Genomic DNA, 25,950 nt, shown 5'->3' with positions numbered 1-25,950 from the left:
ATTTTCAGACCAAAGTTAGAGGTTAAATACTTTGGTAGGTTTGGTGCAAAGGTACATTCCATGTCATGTGTGATCAATGAAGTATCTGTAGCATTTTCTCTGCAGTTCATCAGTGACATGATGAGGATCTCCTTAAATGTGTGGCTGAAAAAGAAGAGAAAACGGGTGAAGTTATTGTCTCTCCTGTTTTTTATTTTGAGAAAGAGTTTCACTAAGTTGCTGAGGCTGGCTTTAAACTTATGATCCTTCTGTATCAGCCTCCCAAGCCACCATGCTAGTTATAATCCCTTTAATACATAAACTATTCCACTAAGTAAACCAATATTAAATTAAAAGTTTCTTAAAAACAAACAAACAAACCACTCCAGTCCCAGCTACTCAGGAGGCTGAGGTAGGAGGATAGATGCTTGAGCCTAGTAGTTCAAGACCAGCCTGGGAAACTTAATGAGACCCTATTCTACAAAATACTTTTAAAAAGTAATTCAGATTGTAATAAAAAAGAAATGGTAGAAATAGCATAGCACTAATTTTCAAGCCTTAAAGAACTATTATCCAGGTGTGGGGGCACACACCTCTAAATCCCAGCTATTTGGTTGATTGAGGCAAAAGAATTGCAAGTTCAAGGCCAGCCTCAGCAACTTAGCAAGACATATTCTCAATATTAAAAAAATAAAAAAGGCTGGAGATGTAACTCAGTGGTAGACTGTCCCTGGATTCAATCCCCCCCCCAAAAAAAATAAAATTATTAGTTCTAGATATTAAGCATTAATGGTATCTGATAATACACACACAAAGAGGCAACTAGACATCATATGCCTTTCAATGAAAGAAAATAAACTTCCCCTGAGGTAATACTGTCATAAAAGCCGAATTTGAATCTAAGGAAATCTCTACTTAAAGAAAATACAGGAGACAAAGAAGCATGTTAAAAATGACATCATGTGACTGAAAAAATCAGCAAAATTAGACTATGGGAAATATTTTCAAGAGTTAAATTATAAGAATGCAAGGGAGGAAAGTGAGAACAAGAGTGGAAGAAAGAGAAAAGAAATATATGATTATAGATTAAGAGAATATTAAAAGGCATTTAAATTAGTCCAATTATTGGGTCTTATTTAGATCCTGATTTAAACAAACTGAAAAACAAGTTTAAGAGAAAATTAGAAAGTTTAACACTAATTAGATACTTTATGAATATGAAGGATTATTGTTAATTGCTTTTTGCTATGATTGCATTGTGAATATTTTATTTTTTTTCAAATAGTCATTATGTTTTAGAGGTATTTGAAATATTTATGTGTTAAACATCATATTTGTGTTTTATTTCAAAACAATGCATGAAGAGGAAAATGGATGGAAGTAAAGACTAATCAAATTGTCCATGAATCACATATTGTCAAAGCTGAGTGATGAAAGTTCACTTAACTGCTCTTTCTACTTCATAAATATAATTGTGAATTTTCCAAGATATATTTTTTTAATTAAATTGGATCAATATCCATATTTTTTAAAAAGTAAAATCTGACTGACATATCACTCGAATTAGTCAACTTTCCATGATGGTAACAATACCTGAGATAAATCAATTTAAAAACAAGAAAGGTTTATTGGTACTCACAGTTTTCAAGTTTTCAGTCTATGGGTACTTAGCCCTGTTGCTTTGGGTTTATGGCAGCATATGGCAGGAGAACGTGGAAAAGAAGTCCATTCATCTAATAGAAAGAACAGAAGAGAACAGAAGAGACCATATCCTATAATCCCTTTTGAAGGCATACCCCCACTGACCAAAAACTTTCCACTAGACCCCACTTCTTAAAGATTTTCACCACCTTCCAGAAACATCAGGCCAAGGACCAAACCTTTCATTGATGGGCCTTTGGGGGACAATCAAGATCCAAACTACAGCATTAATCCACCTCAAAAGAAGGAGGAAGAGGAGGAGAAGGGTGAGGAGGAGAAGGGTAATGAGAAGAAGAATCAAATGCAGGTATATTATAGATATATATCCATATTGTAATATCATAAAATATTGACCTTGGGATAGAGAAATATTTCTCCAATAGGACACATGTAAGTCAAATGACAAGGAAAATGTTAAATAAATTATACTAACATCAAAACCTTAAGAATATTTCATAAAAATTTAGATAATACAGAATATATAGAGAATGAAAAGACAAACCACAAAGTGGGAGAACTTACTTGTAACACATACATTAGCTAAAGAACTCATGTGCAGAATATACAGAGTTGTACACCAGTAAGACAAGCAACTCAATAAAAAAATGGGTAAGTCACTTGGACAGACAATTCACAAAAGAGGAACTATGGATAGAATGTATGTGTTCATGTGTTCATATAAATATACATATCTATATGTGTATATGTATATGTGTACATGTGTGTATATATATGCATATATATATATATAAAATAATCCTCATTTGTAATCACATAAATTCAAATTCAAAGCACAAGCAAATATACCCAGGTGGCTAAAGGTAAGAGAACTGACAATAATACCAAGTGTTGGCAAAGATGAGGAGCCATGGAAACTTCAATACGCCATTGATAAGTATAAATTCAGTCAAATACTTCTTTGGATTCTGGCATTTTTCCATCAAAGTTGAAATATGCATACCCTAGAACCCTACAATTCTACTGCCGTGTTTATAGTTCACTGAATTATACACACAGAACCCCAAGATACAGGATTGTTCATAATAACATCATTTGTAATCTGGCAAAAACTAAACATAACCAAACATCAATGAGTGCCAGTAAATAAACTGTAATCACATAATGGAATACCACACAGCAATAAAAATGGACAGCAGATATATAGAACAAGGTGGAATTATGACACAAATACATGTGAAACAAAAAATACTATACACAAAATGATATACATGGTTTATTTATATTTTTATAAAGTTAAAAATATATAAATGCAAGTATACCATAGTGTTTAAATATGCTTGCTTAAGTGGTTAAACCATTTTTTAAAAAAGGAAGAAATTGATTATTGTAAAGTTCAGAATAATGTTTACTTTGGTGTCAGGGAGAGTGACACAGCTCAAGTGGAGTAATAAAGGGATTGCTGGGGTGTTGTCGATGCTCTACTTCTTGAGTTAGGTGATAAAGAGGGATTTACTTTGTGATATGTTCTTGAACTGTAATGTTTTTGTTTTGTGCAATTTTCTGCATGTGTTACATTTTATAAGAAAAATAACTCAAACAATGATCCCAATGGAGGCACTATACTAAATAATTTGGGCAGAAAACATATTTTCCTATTTTTTTGTGCTAAACCATACTGGGAACAATGCCTGCTTCTGGAAGGCAAGACCATAAGCCAATTAAAAACAGGGAGTACTGGAGAGTTGTTAATCAGTGGGTATAAAGTTTCAATTATGCAAGATGACTAAGTTCTAGAGACCTGCTTATACACTATAGAGAACTTTGAAACATTGTACACTTGAAAATTTAATAAGAATGTAGATCTCATGTTAAGTGCTCTGACTACAATAAAATAAAAATTTATAAAAATTACTCTGCCCAGACCTTAAAACCCTGTGAATACACTGTCCTGTTCTTCATTTTCAGACACTTAGAAGTCCCTGTCAAGATAGTGTTCTCCCTTACTGTAGTTGATCTTATTAACTTTGCTTCATCAATAGGTTTGTTTCTAGTGGTCCTTGGTTTGACAGTTAATCAATACATTTGTCCAGGCACATAAGAGTGTCAGCTTGAAGATGCTACTCATTCTGAAAGTTAGATCTACGATTGAAGAAATTGTCAATACTTGAGATTCCAGGATTTCAAAAAGTATTTATAATAAGCCCATCTCCTAAGACTAATTTGGCTACTAGTACTTGATCTTTTGGATCAAGATTCCATGTGATTTATGACTGCCTGGTCCTCGAACAGGATTTCTAATTTAGTAAGAGTTTGAAAAATACATTCTGGGAAAAAAATGAAAGCACAATTAGTTCTATCAACTAGTTCTGTATTTTATGGATAAGGTATAGCATTGTCCTCTGATAAAGTTTGAAATATGTGGGCTTAAAAATGAAAATATATTCGTTGCTCATAAGAGAGAATGACAAAATAATTGCTCTATAATAGGAAGAAGGCAATTTCCAAGATTATTCGATAAGATCATTCTGTAAGCAGCACATTTCTCACTAGAGGGAGCTCAGCACCCACCAATAAATGGCAAGACAAACGGAATTAAAATGTCATTTCACTTTAGGGGAATACAATCTGGGTAAATATGACATGAATTTGCAGAAGTTGGGGAATTTGGGGTGTGTCAGTTTTCTCCAACGGTTACACTGTAATTGTAAATTACATGAATGAATGATGCAAAATCTTATAATAACCAGCCAGTCAATTAATAAGCTAGCATTGTAAATAAGTGTAAGAGGACAAATAAGAGATAATATTATCTTTATCCTCTGGAGGGGCAGATTCTAGTATTCACAAGAAAGAGAATTTATATAAGGCAGTGATAAATATGGATAGGGTACTATACCTGGGAAAGCTGTTTGGAGAAACAAAGTACTTGCACTCTGGCTGCTCTGATCCAGTCTCCATGTGTAACCAAGAGGGGCAATATCCACTTAAGTACTGGCTTTTTTGTTTGGTACATTTGAGAAATGGGTCAAGCCAATGTGTTCGGTGCCTGCTTCTCACCTGTGATCCACTTTATCTCCTTTGACATTCAAGGCTCAAAAACTATGGAGCCACCAGCCCTTCCATATCTACCACCCTAACCTCAGCCACCAAACCCTTCATTTCTAGCAGTGTTAAGACTGTGGATGGAGTATAGTTTTTTTAGTGACTTAGAAGAAAATACCACCATATCTTAAAACCCCCTAATCCCCTCACTCTCTGTAACTCGGAACTTTTCACTGACCAACATTTCTCCACAGGATCCAGAACCACAGCCAACCAACCCCACCCTCCACTCCAGATTCTGAAGTCTTTCTCTACCATTTTACATTCTGCATATCTCTCTTTAACCTAGACTAGGGTTCTAAAATATCTCACACAAGTATACCCCATATATTGTATGGGATATACTTACAGTAAAAAATGATTTCCTTATCTGAAATTATTTGGCATCCTGCAATTTTATTTTATATATATATATATATATATATATATATATATATATATATATATATATATATATATATCTGGCAATTGTTCCCCATAGCCTTCAGTCTGCTTTTCCTAGGAACAGAGAAGAAAACTCAGGATTCCTACTTGTTTATTAAATATTTTATTGTTTATTAAATAATTTCTCTCTATTTGATCCTCTCCCATACAAGCACCTAGAGAAACTCAATTCTTCTTTTCCTTAGAACAAATATTTGGTTGATGTTTTAAATAGCAGAGAGTTTTCTATCTATCTCAGTAGTATATCACTTCTTTCACTCATGCATGCTCTATTTTTTTCTGTGTTGGGGATCAAACCCAGGGCCTTGGGCATACTAGGCAAGTGCTGTATCACACAGCTACATTCTAGTCCATTCACCTGTCTTTTAGCATATTTGCATCTAACAAGTTATAATGATTTGTTTTCAAGTTTCATTATTGGGATTGAACACAGATGTTTCGGACTCACCCCATCCTCAACATTTAATTCATTGTGTTCTCATTAATTCAATGCATTCTGTGCTCTAGATCAGAAATGGAGACATCAAGATGAATAAGAGAAGAGCCTTGTCTGGGGAATCAGTTTATTTTACAACAGAAAGTTAAGTTTCTAGCTCACTTTCCCCCAAATCATTGAATTCTGCCTAGTGTTTTCACATTGGACATGTTCATGATTTGGTTACTTTTGAAGAGAAATCACAGCTTTCTGGAACTTCAACATCACATGTAGACTATCCTTAAATAAAGTGTTTGGGTTTTTTGTTTTTTAAGCAAGACTGGGAGTGCATTCTGTCCTACTGACCAGCTTTCAAACTGAGATAAACACCTGAAGTGATTTTGGAGACTGGTGGTGAACCATTCTGGAGATACGATGGATAACTGCCATACTTAGATAACCTCAATCACTGTGAATAGGTTCCTATTAGTTTTCCTTTTTAAGGACTACTTAGTTTCCAAATTTTGAAGTACATAATGGCATTTACGTGCTATTACAATTTTATATTAAGCTTTTTTAAAACTTGTTTTAGTCAGCTATTTCATTGCTGTGACTAAAAGATCTGACCAGAACAATTTTAGGGGAGGAAAAGTTTATTTGAGGGCTCACGATTTCAGAGCTCTTAGTCCATAGAAGGCCAGCTCCATTCCTCAGGGCTTGAGTTGAGGAAGAACATCACGGCAGGAGAGTGTGACAGAGCTGCTTAGCTCATATCACAATCAGGAAGCAGAGAGAGAGAAGATCTCCGCTTGCCAGATACAAAATATATACCCCATAGCCACACCCCCAATTAATCACCTCCTCCTTCTCACCCTACCTGCCTCCAGTTACCACCCAGTTAATCCCATCAGGGATTAAATCACTGGTTAGGTTAAGACTCTCACATTTCTCCTCTGAGTCTTCTTGCATTGTCTCACACATGAGCTTTTTTGGAACACCTCACATCCAAACCATAACATTGCTTCTTAAGAGTGAATCATTTTTCTTAGTACGGGCTGTAAGATCTTGTTATTTAAAGTGTGGCCCCCAAGAAACAGCCTTTGGCTTCCCCAAAAGCTTGTTAGAAATGAAGAATCTCAGGTCCTTTCACAGAACAGCTTAATCAGCATTTCTATGTTCACATAATTCCCAGGTGGTTTCTAGGGGTTTGGCCCATAATCCCTGCTGAAGTTTGAAAATGGAATGTCCCCCAAAGGGCCATGTGTAAGAGGCTTGGACTCCAGCTGGTGGCGCTCTTAAGAGGTGGTGGAAATTTCTTCTGAATTACATGCAAAGTCTCAGTAATCCATCATCAAATTTAGTATGGTCAGCTAATGAAATCAACTAAGACCTATCAAGCCCATGATAAGAGGCCAGCCTATGCAAAAGAAACCTAAAACTCCCTCTTCTCATAATCCAATCATCAAACAGCTTCTCCTCCCACCCAACCCCACGCAGAGGCAGATCTGAGTTTCTTTCCTGACCTACTTGATGGTTAGCTCTACAATAAAGCTTTTTCTTTTTGCAAAATCCCTGTTCCTTTGAATTGGCTTCAGTAAGCCTCAGCAGCAAGCCCTTGGGTTTGGTGCTCTGATTTTGTTCAAAGTAAGACATGGAAACCACCTGATTTGCAAGATGATTGTAAAGCAAACATTACAGTAATTTACTTTCTTATTCTAATAACAAAATGTTGGATGACTGTGGAAGGTTTTTGAACAGAGGCAGCAGCTGGAGAAACACAATGTTGGGAAAAGGTAGCATGAATGGCAGGGTCCTTAATCAGAACAGTCACAGCAAAAATACGGAAGCTGAGAGGCTGAAATTACCAAGAGTTGCCCTTAGATGGAAAGATGCACAGTAGGGACTCCTAAAACTTGGGTACAATTCTACCATCTTCAAAAGTTAAGAGGTAGTGCTTTGACAAGATTCTTCCAGAAACCCCCTCTCCTACCCCAATAAATTGAGCTCACAAAGAAGTGAGTTGTCTCCTCTTGGTAGGCCCACTCTTGGTTTAACAATCTCTGTCGTTAAGGGGCTCTGACCCAGGAAACAAGGTTCAGGCCTGTTGAAAGAAGATGCAAGATGTACTTAGGACAATAGACATGCTTTATTCAGTGGTGGCCACAGCCTCCAGTCTCCAGCTTCAGCTCCAGCTCCCAGTCAGTTCCATTTTAAACCTCATTTTGCCCCCATTTGTCCCCATTGGCCCCCACGTCTTTTCCATAGGCCCTTTTTATATGCAGGCCAAACAGAGAAGGCACAAGGCCAACAGATTACATAAGGGGGCTCATGCCCACAAGTTAATGTTTGATCCTGAGTATATACACTGAATTAGAGTGTTTCTGGCCTTGCTAACTACAGCATAGCCAGGTCCCAGCCCTGGCTACACACTAAAACTATAACAGCACACCAGAAGCCTTGGGGAAGGAGCTTAACTACAGCCATTTGGGGCCTGCCCCAACAACCTCTTTCCCCTTTTTCTGTCCCTTCTAATAAACTTTGCTATACTTTTACTAAGTTTTGTGTACTGCTTGAAGTCCTCTCATAGAAGAGCCAAGGACACAACACAATTTCTGGTAAGACATCTCAAGTATCATCTCTGTTATCACAAATTTGCCTCAACAGTTTATCTTTGTTCATCTGAGTGATGCTTTTTTTTTTTTTTTAAACGATACACCCTTTATTTTGAAGTCCCTTCACTTAAAAGCAATCATGTTTGCTGTTTGCTTCTCTGTGTACTTATTTTATTTATTTATTTATTTATTTTTTGGTCAAATTAGCTCTGGATTTTTTTTTTTTTTTTATTAGCTACACATGACATTACAATGATCTTGGCAATTCATATATTTGAATCAATTGCATTATGATTGCTGTGAACTTATTTTTAATGTGAAGAGTTTGCTGCTTAGCTTTCACTGGCATCTCCCAGTCCAACACATGCACTCTTGCCGGTTTTTAAATCTTGGTTCAGAGAGCTTTCTCTGGAAAAAGACAAGGACCCCACTGCAGTCCAAGACGGCTAGTACAGTGCCTGGTTCCTGGATGGGACCTGCACAGGGAGAGCACGTGAGGCTGCTCTTTTTGGAACTCAAGCCTGAGAGGCTGCAGGAATCTCCGGTGGACAGATCACACACCCAGGTTTGGCCTGGGGAACCCTGCGGCTGGGCCTGCCGGGTTCTTCGCGCAGACCTACGCCAGCACACTACGCATGCGTAGAGCGAAGCGCGAGTTGACTGGCGGCGCGGACGCGCGCTCGGGGCAGCCGGAGAGGCGGGAGCGCGCGCCGCCGTGGACGTCGAAAACCCAATTTGGCGTGAACGGAAAGTGAATGTGCGCGCGGAGATCGGGCCTCGAGTATGGCTCACAGGCCCAAACGGACTTTCCGGCAGCGCCAAGCTCAGTCCAGCGATAGCGATGACGCCGAGGATCCGTCAGCTGAATCCGGGGCGCCCAGGGATCCGACGGCCCCGGGCCCACAGGAGGAAGGCCCGCCCTCCGGAGGAGCCCGCGCGGAGGTGGCGGAACTGCCCCGCCGGACCCGAGGTCCTCGGGGCCGGGGTCGGGTCTGGGCGAGTTCCCGGCGCGCCCCCGGAGTCGCTCCTCGCGCTGACAGCTCAGGGGGCCAAGGTGAAGAGGGGGGGAAACTGTGGGCTCCCGAGGTGACGCGAGGGGCGGGAAGAGGCCGCGGGGTCTTCTCTAGAGGTTCCTAGGACCTACTGCTGACCAGCAGCCACTCTTGAGTCGCCTCCCTTCCAGCGCAAGCCCACTGCCTGCATCTAGGTACCTGGCTCCTTGGGAGGGACGTTTAAAAGAAATCTTGTACATTTTAGTGGTTCCTCTTTGCACTATCAGATGACCCTCCCCATTTACAGCTATAATACAGTTATTAATGTTTATGAAGAATACAAATCGTCCCAAAGGAGTTAAATCCTAATGCTGTTAGGTGGAAGTTGTATGTACCTTTTGGAAACTTGCTCACTTGTTTTTTTAAAGGATACTTAAAAACAGCACATTAAAATAATCAAGTGACAAGGTTTGAAACATTGTCTCTTGCTTGTCTTCGATTGTCATCAGTTATTTACAAAAACAGATTAAAAGTAATATATGTGACTATCATAAAGAAATTGATAACACTGGACTGTACCGGTAATGGTATTAATTCAAAATGACTACATTGTATTTGTCTTTCACTTACAGGGGTGCTGGTGCATAGGCAAACTTTACCAGTGAGCTACATGATCCTCTCCCCACGTTTTAAAAATTAATTTATCTAGGTATTTGTTTTTGAAACAGGGTCTCTCTAAATTCAGGCTGGCCTGAACCTGCAATCCTCCTGCCTCAGCCTCCAGAGTAGCTGAGATTACAGATGTGTGCCACCGTCTGGCTTGAGTTCTTAAATAACAGTTTCCAGCATCTTTATAATTTTTACATAAAATGTATTGGTCTAAGTTTAGAGTTTAACAAGGAATACAGTTTGGGGGCCCAGAATTTTCTCCCCACTATTGTTAGTCCCATTAAAGTGATCTTAGTGATTTTGTATGTAATTATTTATTTACAAAGAAAAGTTATACAAGCTTATGGTATACAACATGATTTGAAATATGTATATGCTGTGGGATGGCTAAACTGACCTAATTAACTTATGCATTATCCCTTTTTTTTTCTGGTGAGAACACTTAAAATTTCTCAGCAGTTTCAAGTACAGTATACAGTATGTTGCAGTACAAATTATTATAATTACCATCTTGTACAGTAGATCTGTTAAACTTATACTTCTAACTAAAATTTTGTATCCTTTGAGCTGAAAAAGGTGGCTCATGCCTGTAATCCCAGTTACTGGGGAGACTGAGGTAGGAGGATTGTAAATTTAAAGCCAGCCTGGACAATTTAGTGAAACTCTATATCATATTTTTAAAAAGGTTTGGAATGTAACTCAGTGGTAGAGTACTCCTAGGTATAAACCCTAGTACCTCAAAATTAATAAGATAAAATTATATATCTACTATGTTCTACTCTTCTATGATTTCCAGTCAGCATTTAGATTCCACATATAAGTGAGGTATTGCCACATTTGTCTTTTTTGTGTTTGGCTTATTTCACTTAACATAATGTCTTTCAGTTTCATGATCTTAGTCATTGTTATGACCTTCTTATCTAAAGTTTTGATGACTTTTTTTTTTAATTTGTACCCTAAAATATGGTTAAACTTGTAGGGAGAATTGAGGATAAGAGTTGCCTTTTCTCCATTCCTTAGTACTCTCACTGATAATAGCATTTACCTTATAGAATTATGAATATTAAATCATGTGAAACAGGTTTCAGTGTATCTAGCACATAGTAAATGATATTTTTGTCTTTCTATTTACAACCACTGTTTTTCTGTTCAAAATATTACTTTAATTTTTGTCCTTTTATTTTCCTTCAATGTTCCTGTCCCTCTTCTCATTGTGTCCTTTTAGAAATATTAAATGCATAGATAATGCAAGTAGGGTAAGTCTTTGTATATTTGTTAGATCATTCAGTTGTTTCAGAAAGACTGGAAGGTAGAGAAAGATTTGTATGTCTGCTTTAAATAAATGGAATAGGATTAAAATGCTGTATTAATTGTTGATTCCCATATTTTTATTTTTGTGTGTGTGTATTAAAAAAATGTCCTGTTAGAATCCAGAACAGCTGATCTTTCAACAGATGAAGAAGATGGAGCACATCATTCCTCAGGAAGTAATGATGATCAGAGTTCATCTTCTGACAACGTTAGCTCTCTGGAAGAAAAAGAATCTTCATCAATAGGTTTGTAATTTTTTGTAATTTTAGTTAAAACTTTTATTCAATAAATATTTATATACAAATATATATAATAATAAATCTTAAAATGAGAAGTGCCTCTTTATTAACTCTATCAATTAGTATCCCTGTAGCCTTGCAACCTTTTCTTATCCAAATCCACAAGATAGAGAAGTATTAAGTAAGAAAGCCAAATTAAGAATTGAAGCCTGGTAAACAATTAAAACTCTATATAGGTTCTAGATACAGCACTTGCAACAGAATTTTCTGTTATGATGGAAAAATTCTATACCCTCATTATTCAGTACAGTAGCCATTAGTTACATGTGGCTGTCGAGCTCTTGAAATGTGGCTAGTGCAAAATTTAATTTAGTTAAATTTATGGTCATTTGTGACTGGTGTTTGTTATAGTGAACTGTGCTGCTATAGAAATGGTGGATTAAAAGTGTAATGGACGGGGCTGGAGTTATAGCTCAGTGGTGGAGCACTTGCCTAGCATGTGTGAGGACTGGGTTCGATCCTCAGCACCACATAAAAATAAATTTAAAAAAATAAAGATATTGTGTCCATCTACAACTAAAGAAATTTTTTAAAAAGTATAATGGAGTGGCTATAAAGCATTGGAACACTCACTACCTAAGGAGAAGTCAGTATTTAGAAATATGTGGAATAGTTTTTAATGGTCATAGTAATTGAGGTGTTGTTATCATGCAGTGCCCCAGAGGCACGAGATGATAAATATCCTATGGAGAGTAGGACTGAACGTTCAGCACAGTAAATAATTGTCCTTCTCCCCAATGCCCCATTGAGAAATACTGATGAGAAGTTGAAAACTGACCTTGTGAGGAGCACTTGGAAGTGGAAGGCACGTACTGTTTGGAGAAGAGAAGATGGAGGAATGTGATGATTTGAAGGACTTGTGTGGCAGGAGTGCATTTGTTTCATGTTCTGGTAGACTATGAGAGTGAACCAATAATGGAATATCTGCCTTGAAATATTCCCTGCTTGCTTACCCAAGGGAGATGCTAGTTGACCTCTGCATCTTAGATAATTGTGTGTCAGGTGGAATGGTGTATGTGATAATTATTTAAAGAGTTTTCTTTAACAACATGATGTTAACTTTATGCATTCATCCTGTGTCTGCCCAGTATCCGATTTGTGGAACCCATTGAGATAGATGTAGGGTATAGAGAAACAGGACAGATAGAATATTTTTCTCTTCCTTGAACTTCTACTTCTTTATTGTAGCTTGAGAATTGGCTCTATGTAGTGCTTGTATCTTACCAGTGAGTTTCATTACTTGTAATTTATTATTTAAACCCTACCAAGTTATTTGTAGGTGAATTGCTTGCAACCCACGTTCTTCTGTTTCCATATTCAAACACTTCAATATTCAAACCTTAATGTGTTATTTCTGGCTACACATTAAATTCCCCAAGAAGGCTATAAAAACAAACTACAGCTGAGCCCTATCTCAGATCAACTGAATCTGGGTCTCTGGGATGGGGGTCTGAGCACCAGTAGTTTATCAAGCTTCCCAGATGATTCTCATGTGTAGCCAGGGTTGGCAATTTCTCAAGTAACCTGCGTTGAATCTTAATTCTACCTTAGATTATGTTAGCTTGTACTTCTCAGCTTTTAAGAGATGTCATCTTGTCTTCACTCACATTACAATAAAAGCATTAAATCAAACAAGGCAAAGTACAGAGTTCTCAAGCAGGTCCTGTTGACTTTATAATCAACATTTTTCTTTTTTTAGTAATTATTCATCTAGTAAAGAATTCAGTGAACTATTTGGTTTATCTCATATAACATTATCTACAAGGAAGGAATCAAACTGTTAAATCCTTTGTGAAGATATAGAAACATCTAAGCTTTATCATTCCCCCATAGCAGTCTATAAACAAATACTAGTCTGTAAAAATGCAATCACTTGATTTTCTGTCACTCATTCTCAGTGAATATTTATTGATTTCTAGTCATCACCTTGTATGTTTCATAATTGATTCAAGCACTTTTTATTTTCTCTGGGAATAATGTCAGTCAGTCTGGTCTGTAATTATAGACTGATCTGTAGTTACTGAAATCTATCATTTTTGTTGTTATTTCAGACATAAAAGCATTTGTACACCTCTAAGCCAGTGATATGTTTTCTTTCTAAAAAATTTGGATCAAATTTATGGGAAAGATTTGGAAAATTCTACTTGAGCCTTAGGGACTTGTCATTTCTAATATTCTGAAGTGCTTAGAATGAGGAGAATTTCTCTTGCCATTTTGGTGGCATACACCTGTAATCCCAACATCTCTGGAGGCTGAGGCAGGAGGATAACAAGTTCAAAGCCAGCCTCAGCACCTTTTTGTGGCGGGGTGGGGGGTACTAGAGGATTGAACTCAGAGGCACTCAACCACTGAGCCACGTCCCCAGCCTTATTTTGTATTTTATTTAGAGATAGTAGTTGGCTTTGAACTCGCAATCCTCCTGCTTCAGCCTCTGGAATTGCTGGGATTACAGGCATGAGCCACATCTCCCAGCCAGCCTCAGAAACTTAATGAGGCCCCAAGCAACTTAGAGTCCTTGTCTCAAAAGGGGCTGAGGATATCGCTCAGTATTTAAGAGCCCTGGGTTTAATCCCTAATACCAAAAAAAAAAAAAAAAAATTTTTTTTCTAGAATGTAAAGACAACTTAGATCACCATGCATGAAGAAATCTGTTCTGAATTGGAAGAATTCATATTAATGTAGTTTCAAAAAAGTAAGATAAGCCTCTATTAAAAGTTATTATCATTTAATCAGGTTGAAAAATACTTCCTTTATACTTCTTAACTTCTTACATTAATTTAGGTGGGACTCACCCCAGAACTCTAGTCTGGTTTGACTTTGCACCAATTGTGTTGTGTTTCTTCTTTGTATTGATGTCCACAGGGGAGGAGGTCATTTCTTTCTTATTTGGTAAGATCTGACATCAACCTTTCTAACTCCTGCAGTTCTTGAACTCAGGAACTCGATGCTCGTCCTTTTCCATAGCCCTGCCCTAACATTCAGAGTTTTCAAAAGGGAAAATAACTAGCTCTCCTTAAAAAGTTATTAAAACCTGATGAGTAAGAGACTTAAAAGATAAAATGGAATGGTTTGAGTATATTTCCTGATACTTCTAAATTGAGTTAATTTCTCTAAATTACATTTAATCTATAAAATTAACTTTCTTCCTTTACTGATATAGATTTTGAGCCATTTTTTTAAAATCATGCATATATAAAAATAGAGAAAAATTTAAGAACATAGTGCTGTTTTTCTTTGTTTAATGTGAGAAATATGTATTTCTGTTGGTGTTTGTGGTTTTCATTGTACTCTTCTTTTTTCCTTTCAGTTAGGATCCCTGATGCAGCTTTTATTCAGGCAGCCCGCAGAAAACGTGAATTGGCCAGGGCCCAAGATGACTATATTTCTTTGGATGTAAAACATAACTCCACCACTCCTGATACAAAGAGGAATAATGATGAGGATCCTGAGAGTGAGCCTGATGATCATAAGAAGAGAATACCATTTACCCCAAAGCCTCAGACACTTAGACAAAGAATGACTGAAGAAACAAGTATATATTTAATTTATTTACCATTCTATAAATTTTAAGGCATTTTTCCTTATAATATTTTATGATAAAATTTCCGTAAAAACATAATGTAGTGTTTCACATGATAAAGAGTGTTAATGTTGGCTTTTATTTACTATCAAATTACTATCAATTTGGTCCATGACATTATATCCTTTAAAAGATGTTTCTGTGTCAAAATATTATAATTAAAAGGTATGTGTAATAATGTTTACTAAGCCTGTATCCTACATACTTTTTGGCGGGTTGAAGAAATTATGCAGTATAAAATTTTTGTTTGTAAATATGGAAGATTCTACAGAGATTTTAGATGTCATATTAAAATCTTCCCTACTTTAATGAAAAGTTTTCTTGATGGGACAATTGGGTGACATGAGTACAGGTTCTGGAGTCAGCTTGCTGGATTTAAGCTTCATCATGGTCCTCAGACAAACTATATAACAACACCATGCCTGCTACTATTGCAAGTTTTCTCATTTGTAAAATGAAGGCAACAGTGGTACCTTCTTCCCAAATTATAATGAAGAATAAACATATAAAGTGCTAAGTCAGTGTATAATACACCCCAGAAATGTGACTATTACAACTGGAATTGGAAAATTACTGAGTATTTATGTGTGACTTTTTTGTTGTTGTTTGTTGTTATTGTTTTTTTAATTTTTTAGCAAGTAGAAATGAAGAAACAAGTGAAGACAGTCAAGAAGATGAAAATCAAGATATTTGGGAACAGCAACAAATGAGGAAAGCAGTTAAAATCACAGAGGTAATAATTTTTATATCATATATTATTATATTCCTGTGCCTAACTGTAACAAATTACCATAAACATGGTAACTGAAAACAACAGAAAATTTATTCTCTTACATTATTGAGGCCAGAAATCTGAAATCAAGATGCTGACAGGGCTGTTCTCCTTCTAAATGCCCCATAGGAGAATCCTTCCTTATCTTTTCCAGCTTCTAGTTGTTCTAGGTTTTCTTTTAAGTTGTGACTGCATGACTCCTTCCCCTGCCTTTGCTGTCACTTGCCCTCTCAGTGTCTCTAATTTGTGCTTCCTATAAGGACACTTGTCTACATTTAGGGTTCACCCAGTTTATCCAGGATGATTTTGTCTCAAGTTCCTTCACTTAGCTACAACCACAAAGATCCTTATTCCAAATAAGGTCATATTTGTACATTCCAGTGGATAAGACATGGATATTCACCATGCAGCCCACTACACCATAAATGTCATGTCCTTTTCCACTGTTTTAAATACCTTACACTTGAGAGGACCATATTTTTTAATTCTTAATTTTCTAGTAACTTACAGTGTATATTACATAACACAGGTGTTTAAAAGTTAAACTCAATATATATAGTGAGGTTTAAAATAAAATTGAAAAGAAAAAAAGAACCGAGGGTTTATTTCAGTGGGAGATTTCTTGCCTAAAATGCACAAGGTCTGAGTTAAATCCCTAACACTACAAAAATTTTTTAAAAATAAAATTTCACTTGGGGTCAAAAGTCTTGAATTTTGTTTCTGACCTTAATACTAGAATATAATCCCCATGAGGTCAAGAATTGTTAATAATTTTGTTCAGAGTTGTATCCAATAACACCTAATATGGGTGCTCAGTAAATATTGAAAGAACTTGAGTAAAACACTTGATTTCTATAAGTTTCAAGGTTGTTTACATTAATAATAAAGAGAATGATAATGATATTAAACACCTGACTAGGTGACTATAAGGTTCAAAATTATAACAAGTCAAAAGTGCTTATAAACACTATAGTAATATACATATAAAAGGTTTTATATTTGAATCTTTTTGATAAGAATTCTTTAAGAGACTGTTATATGTTATTTTAAGTTAGAAAGTTTTATAAGATTCCCATTTTATTGTAATACTAAAAAGCTAACTAAAGCTAAACCTGTGATTGTAATTTTGGAATTTCTGACCCAAGAAATGATTTAGCAGATGGTTTTTAACAATTGTAATAGGCTCCGATGTTTTACCTTACTTTTTGGTAAAAGTCAGTGTAACAACATCATTAAAAACATACTTCAAGAAGAAACATGCCACAGTCCTTACTTCACCTGCTCAAAGTTGCATAATTCCTTTGTATTTGATATGCTTTTTTTTTCCCCTCAAATTGATTGCTATTATGTTGTCCAGCAGAGGTTCCAAAACTGATGCATTCATGAAGCCCTTAGTATCTCAGTACTTTTATCATGGTGATCCTGAGTCAAAAGATTACCAAACAATTCCACTTATTAAATAGTCCAAATTTAACAAGATTTACATGCTAACAACTTACCCATTTGAAAATACAGGTAAATTGAAGAAAAATCTTTTTATTTCATTTTTGAGTAACCACAGTTATTTACTGATAGATTGTGTGCACCTGTTTGACACTGCATGTCTTCTCAAACCTTGAAATCATATTGGTCACTGCCTCTCTTTTCCATACTGATCTTCAATACTTGCTTTTTTTCATAGTATCCTCCTAAAACCCAGCTCCACAAATATGACTTCATCAAAAGGAGTGTAGTATAGTCTGATGTTGCAAACTGTGAACTAATTAGAGCTAGAAATTCAAAATATGCCGAGTGTTGCTGTTTCCCTAGAAATTTTTAAAATATTTCACCTTACCTCTTTGAATTCTCTGGGATTCCTTCACATACTTTGGGAACTAGAGTCTTCCTACAGTTTTAATTTATGATTTATTTGTTTTGTTTTGGGTGCTAAGGATTGAACACAGGGATACTTTACCACTGAGCTATGTTCCTGTTCCTTTTTATTTTTTAATTTGAACCCTGAGAGCTTGTTTGGAGGTTCTAGCAGGGGAGTGCAGCTACTTATTATACCCTTGACAGAACAATGATCCTCATCTGTCGAGGAAGATCATCCTCTTCCACTGAGTGCACAGCTTCTGGAGGGATGCACATGGAGTGGTCAGGGAGGAAGGGGACACCCACCTTGCCAATCAGATCAGCTGAATCAGCCGTGGAGATCAATGGGGTAACTAACAGGTGTCATAGCCAGATCATACTCACATCTTTATTTTTTAATTTGAGACAGCTTCTCACTAAGTTGCTGAGGATATCACTCAGTTGCTGAGACTGGCTTTGAACTTGTTGTCCTCCTGTCTTAACCTCCTGTCCCTAGCATTACAGGTGTAGATCTCTACACCCTGCTGAATTCTCATTTCTTTGATTAACATACAAATGTCTTCTCCTTCTTCAATGTAGTTATAATATTAACTAATTTTATTAGCTTTGTGAGATTTAGTGGAGTCAATGAATAACTATTGTAACCATTCTTTATTTTGGTGAATATTTTAGATTATTTGCAATATGAATTACGTTCCTATTAGTAAATAATAATCAGTGAATATTTGATTTCTTTTGTTTAGAGGTGTGCTTTTCAACTATTTCCTTAAGATAGTTGCCCAAAAAAAAGATGAACGTTTTTATGTATATTTTCTCTAAAGAAACTTAACTCAATTTATAATTGCATTGATATTGGAATGTTTCACCAGTTTTGACAGCTTTAGAGGCAACTATCGTTGGCAAAAATGTAATTTCTTATTTATTTGATTAGCATTTTTATTACTAATTCAGGTGCATTTATTGGTTTCTTATTGAAGATTCACTACATGCTCATATCACTTTCCTGTGATAGTCACAACAAATTACCACAAATTTGGTGGTTTACAATAACAGAAGTTTGTCCTCCCACCATACTGAAGAACAGAAGTCCAAAATCAAGGTGTTAGTAGCCAGACATTTCTTCCAGAGGCTCTAGAAGAGAATCTATTCCTTCACTCTTCTAGGTTATAGTTGGTATTCTTTGGCTTGAGGCCACATCTTGGCCATCTTTACTTTATCTCCTTCTCTTATGTCCTCGGACTCCTTCCTTTGATATGTCCTCTCTTTGATAAGGATACAAGAAACTGCCCTTTGCATAATCCAGGATAAATACCTGCTCTGAAAATCCTTGATTTAATCACATCTTTTGTCATATTATTTACATGAATGTGAGCTCATATTTTATAGGGTCTCCATTAGCTAACTACAGCCACTTAGAATGATGTACAATCTTTGCAAAAAGAGAGACCGATAAACAAAATGATGACAATGAACTCTTTATAGGTTCTCCCAGAACTCACTGCAGGGAATAGCACAAAGAAGCAAGGGATGGTCAGATTTATGGAATGGTGAATAAATAGGGAAGTTTGGAAAAGTCTCCCTAAAAGTGGTGATATTTAAAATTGGATTATTGAAAGGTATTTATTATGTAAGGGATTTGAAACTGAAGTGTCAGGAATGTTTGGGGATTTGCAGCTGAGTTGAATATGAGTGGGAGACTTGGTGAAAACCGATGGTGCTTCATGGAATAATATAAAGAATAATTAAGCTAATGACTTGGCTAAATATCTGGTCCACTTCTTCATATGTCCTAGTTTGAACCAAAGACTCTTCAGAACCCTTTGAACATTTTAAGCATAGTGGTGATGAGCTGTGATTAGCCAGAGGATACTAGTACATAACTGGATATCTATATTATAAAATGTGTTAGCTAAGGATGCATTTGTATGAACCTTCTGTTACTGTAAGAAATACCTGAGATAATCAGTTTGTAAAGAAAAAAGGTTATTTTGGCTCACAGTTTTGAAGGTTTCCATTCATAACCAGATGACCCCATTGCTTTGAGCTTATGAAGACTTAGTACATTATCATGGGAGCACATGGTAGCAGAGGACGCCCAAGATGGCCAGAAAGTGAAAAAGAGAAGAGGAAGTGCTGTGGTCCCAATATCCCTTTCAAGGGGCATGCCTCCAGTGACCCCTCTTGTTTTCACCAGGTCTCATATTTTAAAAGCTCCTTCACATCCCAATAATACCACAGGCTGGTAACAAAGTCTTTAACAGGGCCTTTGGGGAACATGTCCCCAAACCATAGCAGTATTTCTGGGCAAATAACAGAAAACCCAAATGACAATGCCAGAAACAAAAGTTTTTCCTAGAAAACTTCCCCCAAACTTCCATTTAACTGGCTGCTTCCATCACATTGTTCTGGTCTATCATGCCATCATTCATGTAGCATTCACCCAAAGACTGTTGCTTCTTTAAAAACCACATGACTTGCTCAGAGTACACTAGACTATGAATAAAGGTAGCTTTAAAAACTTTGAGAACTAAACTTCTGGGAAATTTTTGATTTTTAAAATTTGTCTTTTCTAGATTTAAGTTTTAAAATTTAAAACTGAGAATTTAAAAAACATTTTGTTTTCAAAATGAAAAGTTACAAAGGCAGAGAATTTTTGAGCTGGAAGGGACCTTGGTATATCCAGTCTCCTTTTAAGCTATTAGCATTTGTAAAGTAAATGAAATGTTTTTTAAAAATAAATTTTCATATTATTTCTAGGGAAGAGATATAGACCTTTCCCACAGTAGTAAATCTCAAACAGTGAAGAAGTTTGATGCTTCCATTTCATTTCCACCAGTAAATTTAGAAGTTATAAAGAAACAACTAAATAACAGGTGAGTAATACTGATTTTGAAATTTGTATTTGTCTAGACACTTAGTACAGTGAAAAAGCACTATGTTCTTTTTAATTATCAAATATTAATACCAAATAGATTTACAGGACAAAAATACCATTTGCTAACTGCACTAACACACTTGATTTGGATTATGTTTGTATTCTCAGTCTTTTTGACAGATATGTATTACATAGTTGAAATCAGTAATCCTAAAATTCTGGTTTTTTTATTTAATAATTATAAGCATTATTCTACATTGTTAAATGACCCTTAAGTTTTAAAATATATCATATATGTCTAAATAATTGACATATCATTAACTATTAGTACATGTATAAGTTTTTAGATATTAAGTTATTTCTGGTTTCTAGGGAATTGACAAACTACCAGTTTCTCCAACTTTTATTAGTAAAGTTTTTTTGGAACACAGTCATGCTTATTTATTTACATATTGTCTGTGGCTACTTTTGTCTACAATACAGACTTAAATAGTTGCAACAGCAGTCATCTAGCCTTTAAAAAGACTAAAATATTTACTCTCTGGCCTTGTACAGAAAAAGTTTGCCAACACCTATTCTAATCAATGTTTCTGAGTTTTTTTGTAGTGTTTTTTTGGATTTTTTTTAAGGCAGGGAGGTTGGTACTGGGGTTGAAACCAAGGGCAATTAACCACTGAGCCACATCCCCAACCCTTTTTTGTATTTTATTTAGAGACAAGGTCTCACAGAGTTTCTTAGGGCCTCACTAAGTTGCTGAGTCTGGCTTTGAACTTGCAATTTTCCTGCCTCATGCTGGGATTACAGGCATGCACCAGCAGTGCCCAGCTCAAGTGTTTTTTTAATAATGATGTTAAGTGAGATTACTGTCACATATTCAAGATATTTCTGAAATAACTATTATTATTTAATGGCATTCTGATACAATTTCCTTTTTAGAAGAAAACAGCTAGAATGGCTCTTGCTTCTAGACTTGTATATAAACCAGACCTGTATGGTTGTTCATAATTGTCTTACAAGAGTGATAGCATAGAAAAAAGACAATGAATCACTGGTTTAGATTACCATTTCATTTAATCTTGGTAAATGTTACTTTAACTTTATTGTCATATTCAATTTTCTTACTCACAAGGTTCTATATTTTTAAAAGAAAATACACCTTCATGGTTTAAAGAAAAATAAAAACCAACCAGTACAAAAGAATACACAAAGAAAAGGAGAACTATTGCTGCCAGTTTCTTACGTTTCCTTCCAGAAGTGATCTGTATCTGTATAAGTACATGTATATTTTTTTACTATTTTTATCTGTGCGTTATACATAATGGAAGGATTCATTATTACATATTCATACAAGCACAAAATATAATAATGTAATTTGACTAATATCATTCCCCAGTATTTCCCCTTTTCCTCTCCTCTCTCCTTCTGGTCCCTTTCCTCTTTTCTACAGATCTCCCTTCCATTTTCATGAGATTCTCCCGACCACCCTTCCTTCTTTTCCTTTTTCCTCTCTAGCTTCCACATATGAAAGAAAACATATAACCCTTGACTTTCTGAGTTTTTTCTGCTTTATTTCACTTAACACAGTGTTCTCGAGTCTTCATCCATTTTCCTGCAAATAACATATTTACTTTCTTTTTTTTTTTTTTTTAATTTTTTATTCTTGGTTGTTCAAAACATTACAAATTTCTTGACATATCATATTCCACACTTTGATTCAAGTGGGTTATGAACTCCCACCTTCACCCCATACACAGATTGCAGAATCACATCAGTTACATATCCATTGATTTACATATTGCCAAACTAGTGTCTGTTGTGCTCCGCTGCCTTTCCCATCCTCCACCCTCCCCCCACCACACCTCTCCCCTCCCCTCCCCTCCTCTCTCTCTACCCCCTCCACTGTATAACCCTGAGGGTCTCCTTCCATTTCCATGCAATTTCCCTTCTCTCTCCCTTTCCCTCCCACCTCTCATCCCTGTTAAATGTTAATCTTCTTCTCCTGCTCTTCGTCCCTACTCTGATCTTAGTTACTCTCCTTATATCAAAGAAGACATTTGGCATTTGTTTTTTAGGGATTGGCTAGCTTCACTTAGCATAATCTGCTCTAATGCCATCCATTTCCCTGCAAATTCTATGATTTTGTCATTTTTTAATGCAGAGTAATACTCCATTGTGTATAAATGCCACATTTTTTTTTATCCATTCGTCTATTGAAGGGCATCTAGGTTGGTTCCACAGTCTTGCTATTGTGAATTGTGCTGCTATGAACATCGATGTAGCAGTGTCCCTGTAGCATGCTCTTTTTAGGTCTTTAGGGAATAGACCAAGAAGGGGAATATCTGGGTCAAATGGTGGCTCCATTCCCAGCTTTCCAAGAAATCTCCATACTGCTTTCCAAATTGGCTGCACCAATCTGCAGTCCCACCAGCAATGTACAAGTGTACCCTTTTCCCCACATCCTCTCCAGCACTTGTTGTTGTTTGACTTCCTAATGGCTGCCAATCTTACTGGAGTGAGATGGTATCTTAGGGTGGTTTTGATTTGCATTTCTCTGACTGCTAGAGATGGTGAGCATTTTTTCATGTACTTGTTGATTGACTATATGTCCTCCTCTGAGAAGTGTCTGTTCAGGTCCTTGGCCCATTTGTTGATTGGGTTGTTTGTTCTCTTATTGTCTAATTTTTTGAGTTCTTTGTATACTCTGGATATTAGGGCTCTATCTGAAGTGTGAGGAGTAAAGATTTGTTCCCAGGGTGTAGGCTCCCTATTTACCTCTCTTATTGTTTCTTTTGCTGAGAAAAAACTTTTTAGTTTGAGTAAGTCCCATTTGTTGATTCTAGTTATTAACTTTTGTGCTATGGGTGTCCTATTGAGGAATTTGGAGCCCGACCCCACCGAATGTAGATCGTAGCCAACTTTTTCTTCTATCAGACGGCGTGTCTCTGATTTGATATCAAGCTCCTTGATCCATTTTGAATTCACTTTTGTGCATGGCGAGAGAAAGGGATTCAGTTTCATTTTGTTGCATATGGATTTCCAGTTTTCCCAGCACCATTTGTTGAAGATGCTATCCTTCCTCCATTGCATGCTTTTAGCCCCTTTATCAAATATAAGATAGTTGTAGTTTTGTGGATTGGTTTCTGTGTCCTCTATTCTGTACCATTGGTCCACCTGCCTGTTTTGGTACCAGTACCATGCTGTTTTTGTTACTATTGCTCTGTAGTATAGTTTGAAGTCTGGTATCGCTATACCGCCTGATTCACACTTCCTGCTTAGCATTGTTTTTGCTATTCTGGGTCTTTTATTTTTCCATATGAATTTCATGATTGCTTTCTCTATTTCTACAAGAAATGCCGTTGGGATTTTGATTGGCATTGCATTAAACCTATAGAGAACTTTTGGTAATATCGCCATTTTGATGATGTTAGTTCTGCCTATCCATGAACAGGGTATATTTTTCCATCTTCTAAGATCTTCTTCTATTTCTCTCTTTAGGGTTCTGTAGTTTTCATTGTATAAGTCTTTCACCTCTTTTGTTAGGTTGATTCCCAAGTATTTTATTTTTTTTGAAGATATTGTGAATGGAGTGGTTGTCCTCATTTCCATTTCAGAGGATTTGTCGCTGATATACAGGAATGCCTTTGATTTATGCGTGTTGATTTTATATCCTGCCACTTTGCTGAATTCATTTATTAGCTCTAATAGTTTCTTTGTAGACCCTTTTGGGTCTGCTAGGTATAGAATCATATCATCTGAAAATAGTGATAATTTAAGTTCTTCTTTTCCTATTTTTATGCCTTTAATTTCTTTCGTCTGTCTAATTGCTCTGGCCAGTGTTTCGAGAACTATGTTGAACAGAAGTGGAGAGAGAGGGCATCCCTGTCTTGTTCCAGATTTTAGAGGGAATGCCTTCAGTTTTTCTCCATTCAGAATGATGCTAGCCTGAGGCTTAGCATAGATTGCTTTTACAATATTGAGGTATGTTCCTGTTATCCCTAGTTTTTCTAGAGTTTTGAACATAAAGGGATGCTGTACTTTGTCGAATCCTTTTTCCGCATCTATCGAGATGATCATATGGTTCTTATTTTTAAGTCTATTGATGTGGTGAATAACATTTATTGATTTCTGTATATTGAACCAGCCTTGCATCCCAGGGATGAATCCTACTTGATCATGGTGCACAATTTTTTTGATATGTTTTTGTATTCGATTCGCCAGAATTTTATTGAGGATTTTTGCATCTAGGTTCATTAGAGATATTGCTCTGTAGTTTTCTTTCTTTGAAGTGTCTTTGTCTGGTCTAGGTATCAGGGTGATGTTGGCCTCATAGAATGAATTTGGAAGTTCTCCCTCTTTTTCTATTTCCTGAAGTAGCTTGAAAAGTATTGGTATTAGTTCTTCTTTAAAGGTTTTATAAAATTCTGCTGTATACCCATCCGGTCCTGGGCTTTTCTTAGTTGGTAGTCTTTTTATGGTTTCTTCTATTTCCTCAATTGATATTGGTCTGTTTAGGTTGTCTATATCCTCCTGACTCAATCTGGGCAGATCATATGACTTAAGAAATTTATCTATGCCTTCACTATCTTCTAATTTATTGGAGTATAAGGATTCAAAATAGTTTTTGATTATCTTCTGTATTTCTGAAGTGTCTGTTGTGATATTGCCTTTTTCATCCCGTATGCTAGTAATTTGAGTTCTCTCTCTTCTTCTCTTCGCTAGCATGGCTAAGGGTCTGTCGATTTTGTTTATTTTTTCAAAGAACCAACTTTTAGTTTTGTCAATTTTTTCAATTGTTTCTTTTGTTTCGATTTCATTAATTTCAGCTCTGATTTTAATTATTTCTTGCCTTCTACTTCTTTTGCTGTTGTTTTGCTCTTCTTTTTCAAGGATTTTGAGATGAAGTATGAGATCATTTATTTGTTGGTTTTTTCTTTTTTTAAGGAATGAACTCCAAGCAATGAATTTTCCTCTTAGAACTGCTTTCAATGTGTCCCATAGATTCCAATATGTTGTGTCTGTGTTTTCATTTATCTCTAAGAATTTTTTAATTTCCTCCTTGATGTCTTCTATAACCCATTGATCATTCAGTAACCTATTGTTCATTCTCCAAGTGATGTATGCTTTTTCCTTCCTTCTTTTATCGTTGATTTTCAGTTTCATTCCATTATGATCAGATAAGATGCATGGTATTATCTCTACTCCTTTATATTGTCTAAGAGTTGCCCTGTGACATAATATATGATCTATTTTTGAGAAGGATCCATGTGCTGCTGAGAAAAAAGTATAATTGCTTGATGTTGGGTGGTATACTCTATATATGTCAATTAAGTCTAGGTTATTAATTGTGTTATTGAGTTCTATAGTTTCCTTATTCAACTTTTGTT

General features: G+C 36.1%; 1 protein-coding gene across 6 annotated transcripts in view; it reads left to right on the top strand.

Annotated features, from left to right (window-relative positions):
* Positions 1 to 8,916: 8,916 nt before the first annotated feature.
* Gcfc2 (GC-rich sequence DNA-binding factor 2) overlaps positions 8,917 to 25,950 on the top strand; it is a 47,372-nt gene continuing 30,338 nt past the window's right edge. For all 6 annotated transcript variants that reach the window (XM_027943856.2, XM_071601769.1, XM_071601770.1 and 3 more), the window contains exons 1-5: positions 8,917 to 9,268; positions 11,303 to 11,431; positions 14,793 to 15,017; positions 15,701 to 15,798; positions 20,449 to 20,564. In XM_027943856.2, the coding sequence (XP_027799657.2) occupies positions 8,998 to 9,268; positions 11,303 to 11,431; positions 14,793 to 15,017; positions 15,701 to 15,798; positions 20,449 to 20,564 (839 nt within the window). In that variant the 5' untranslated portion in view covers positions 8,917 to 8,997. The remainder of the gene's footprint in view (positions 9,269 to 11,302; positions 11,432 to 14,792; positions 15,018 to 15,700; positions 15,799 to 20,448; positions 20,565 to 25,950) is intronic.

The sequence above is a fragment of the Marmota flaviventris genome, chromosome 14 (genome assembly GCF_047511675.1).
Source record: "Marmota flaviventris isolate mMarFla1 chromosome 14, mMarFla1.hap1, whole genome shotgun sequence".
Classification (NCBI taxonomy): domain Eukaryota; kingdom Metazoa; phylum Chordata; class Mammalia; order Rodentia; family Sciuridae; genus Marmota; species Marmota flaviventris.
Note: the sequence above shows the minus strand (reverse complement) of the source record. Positions and strands in the feature narration are given on the sequence as shown.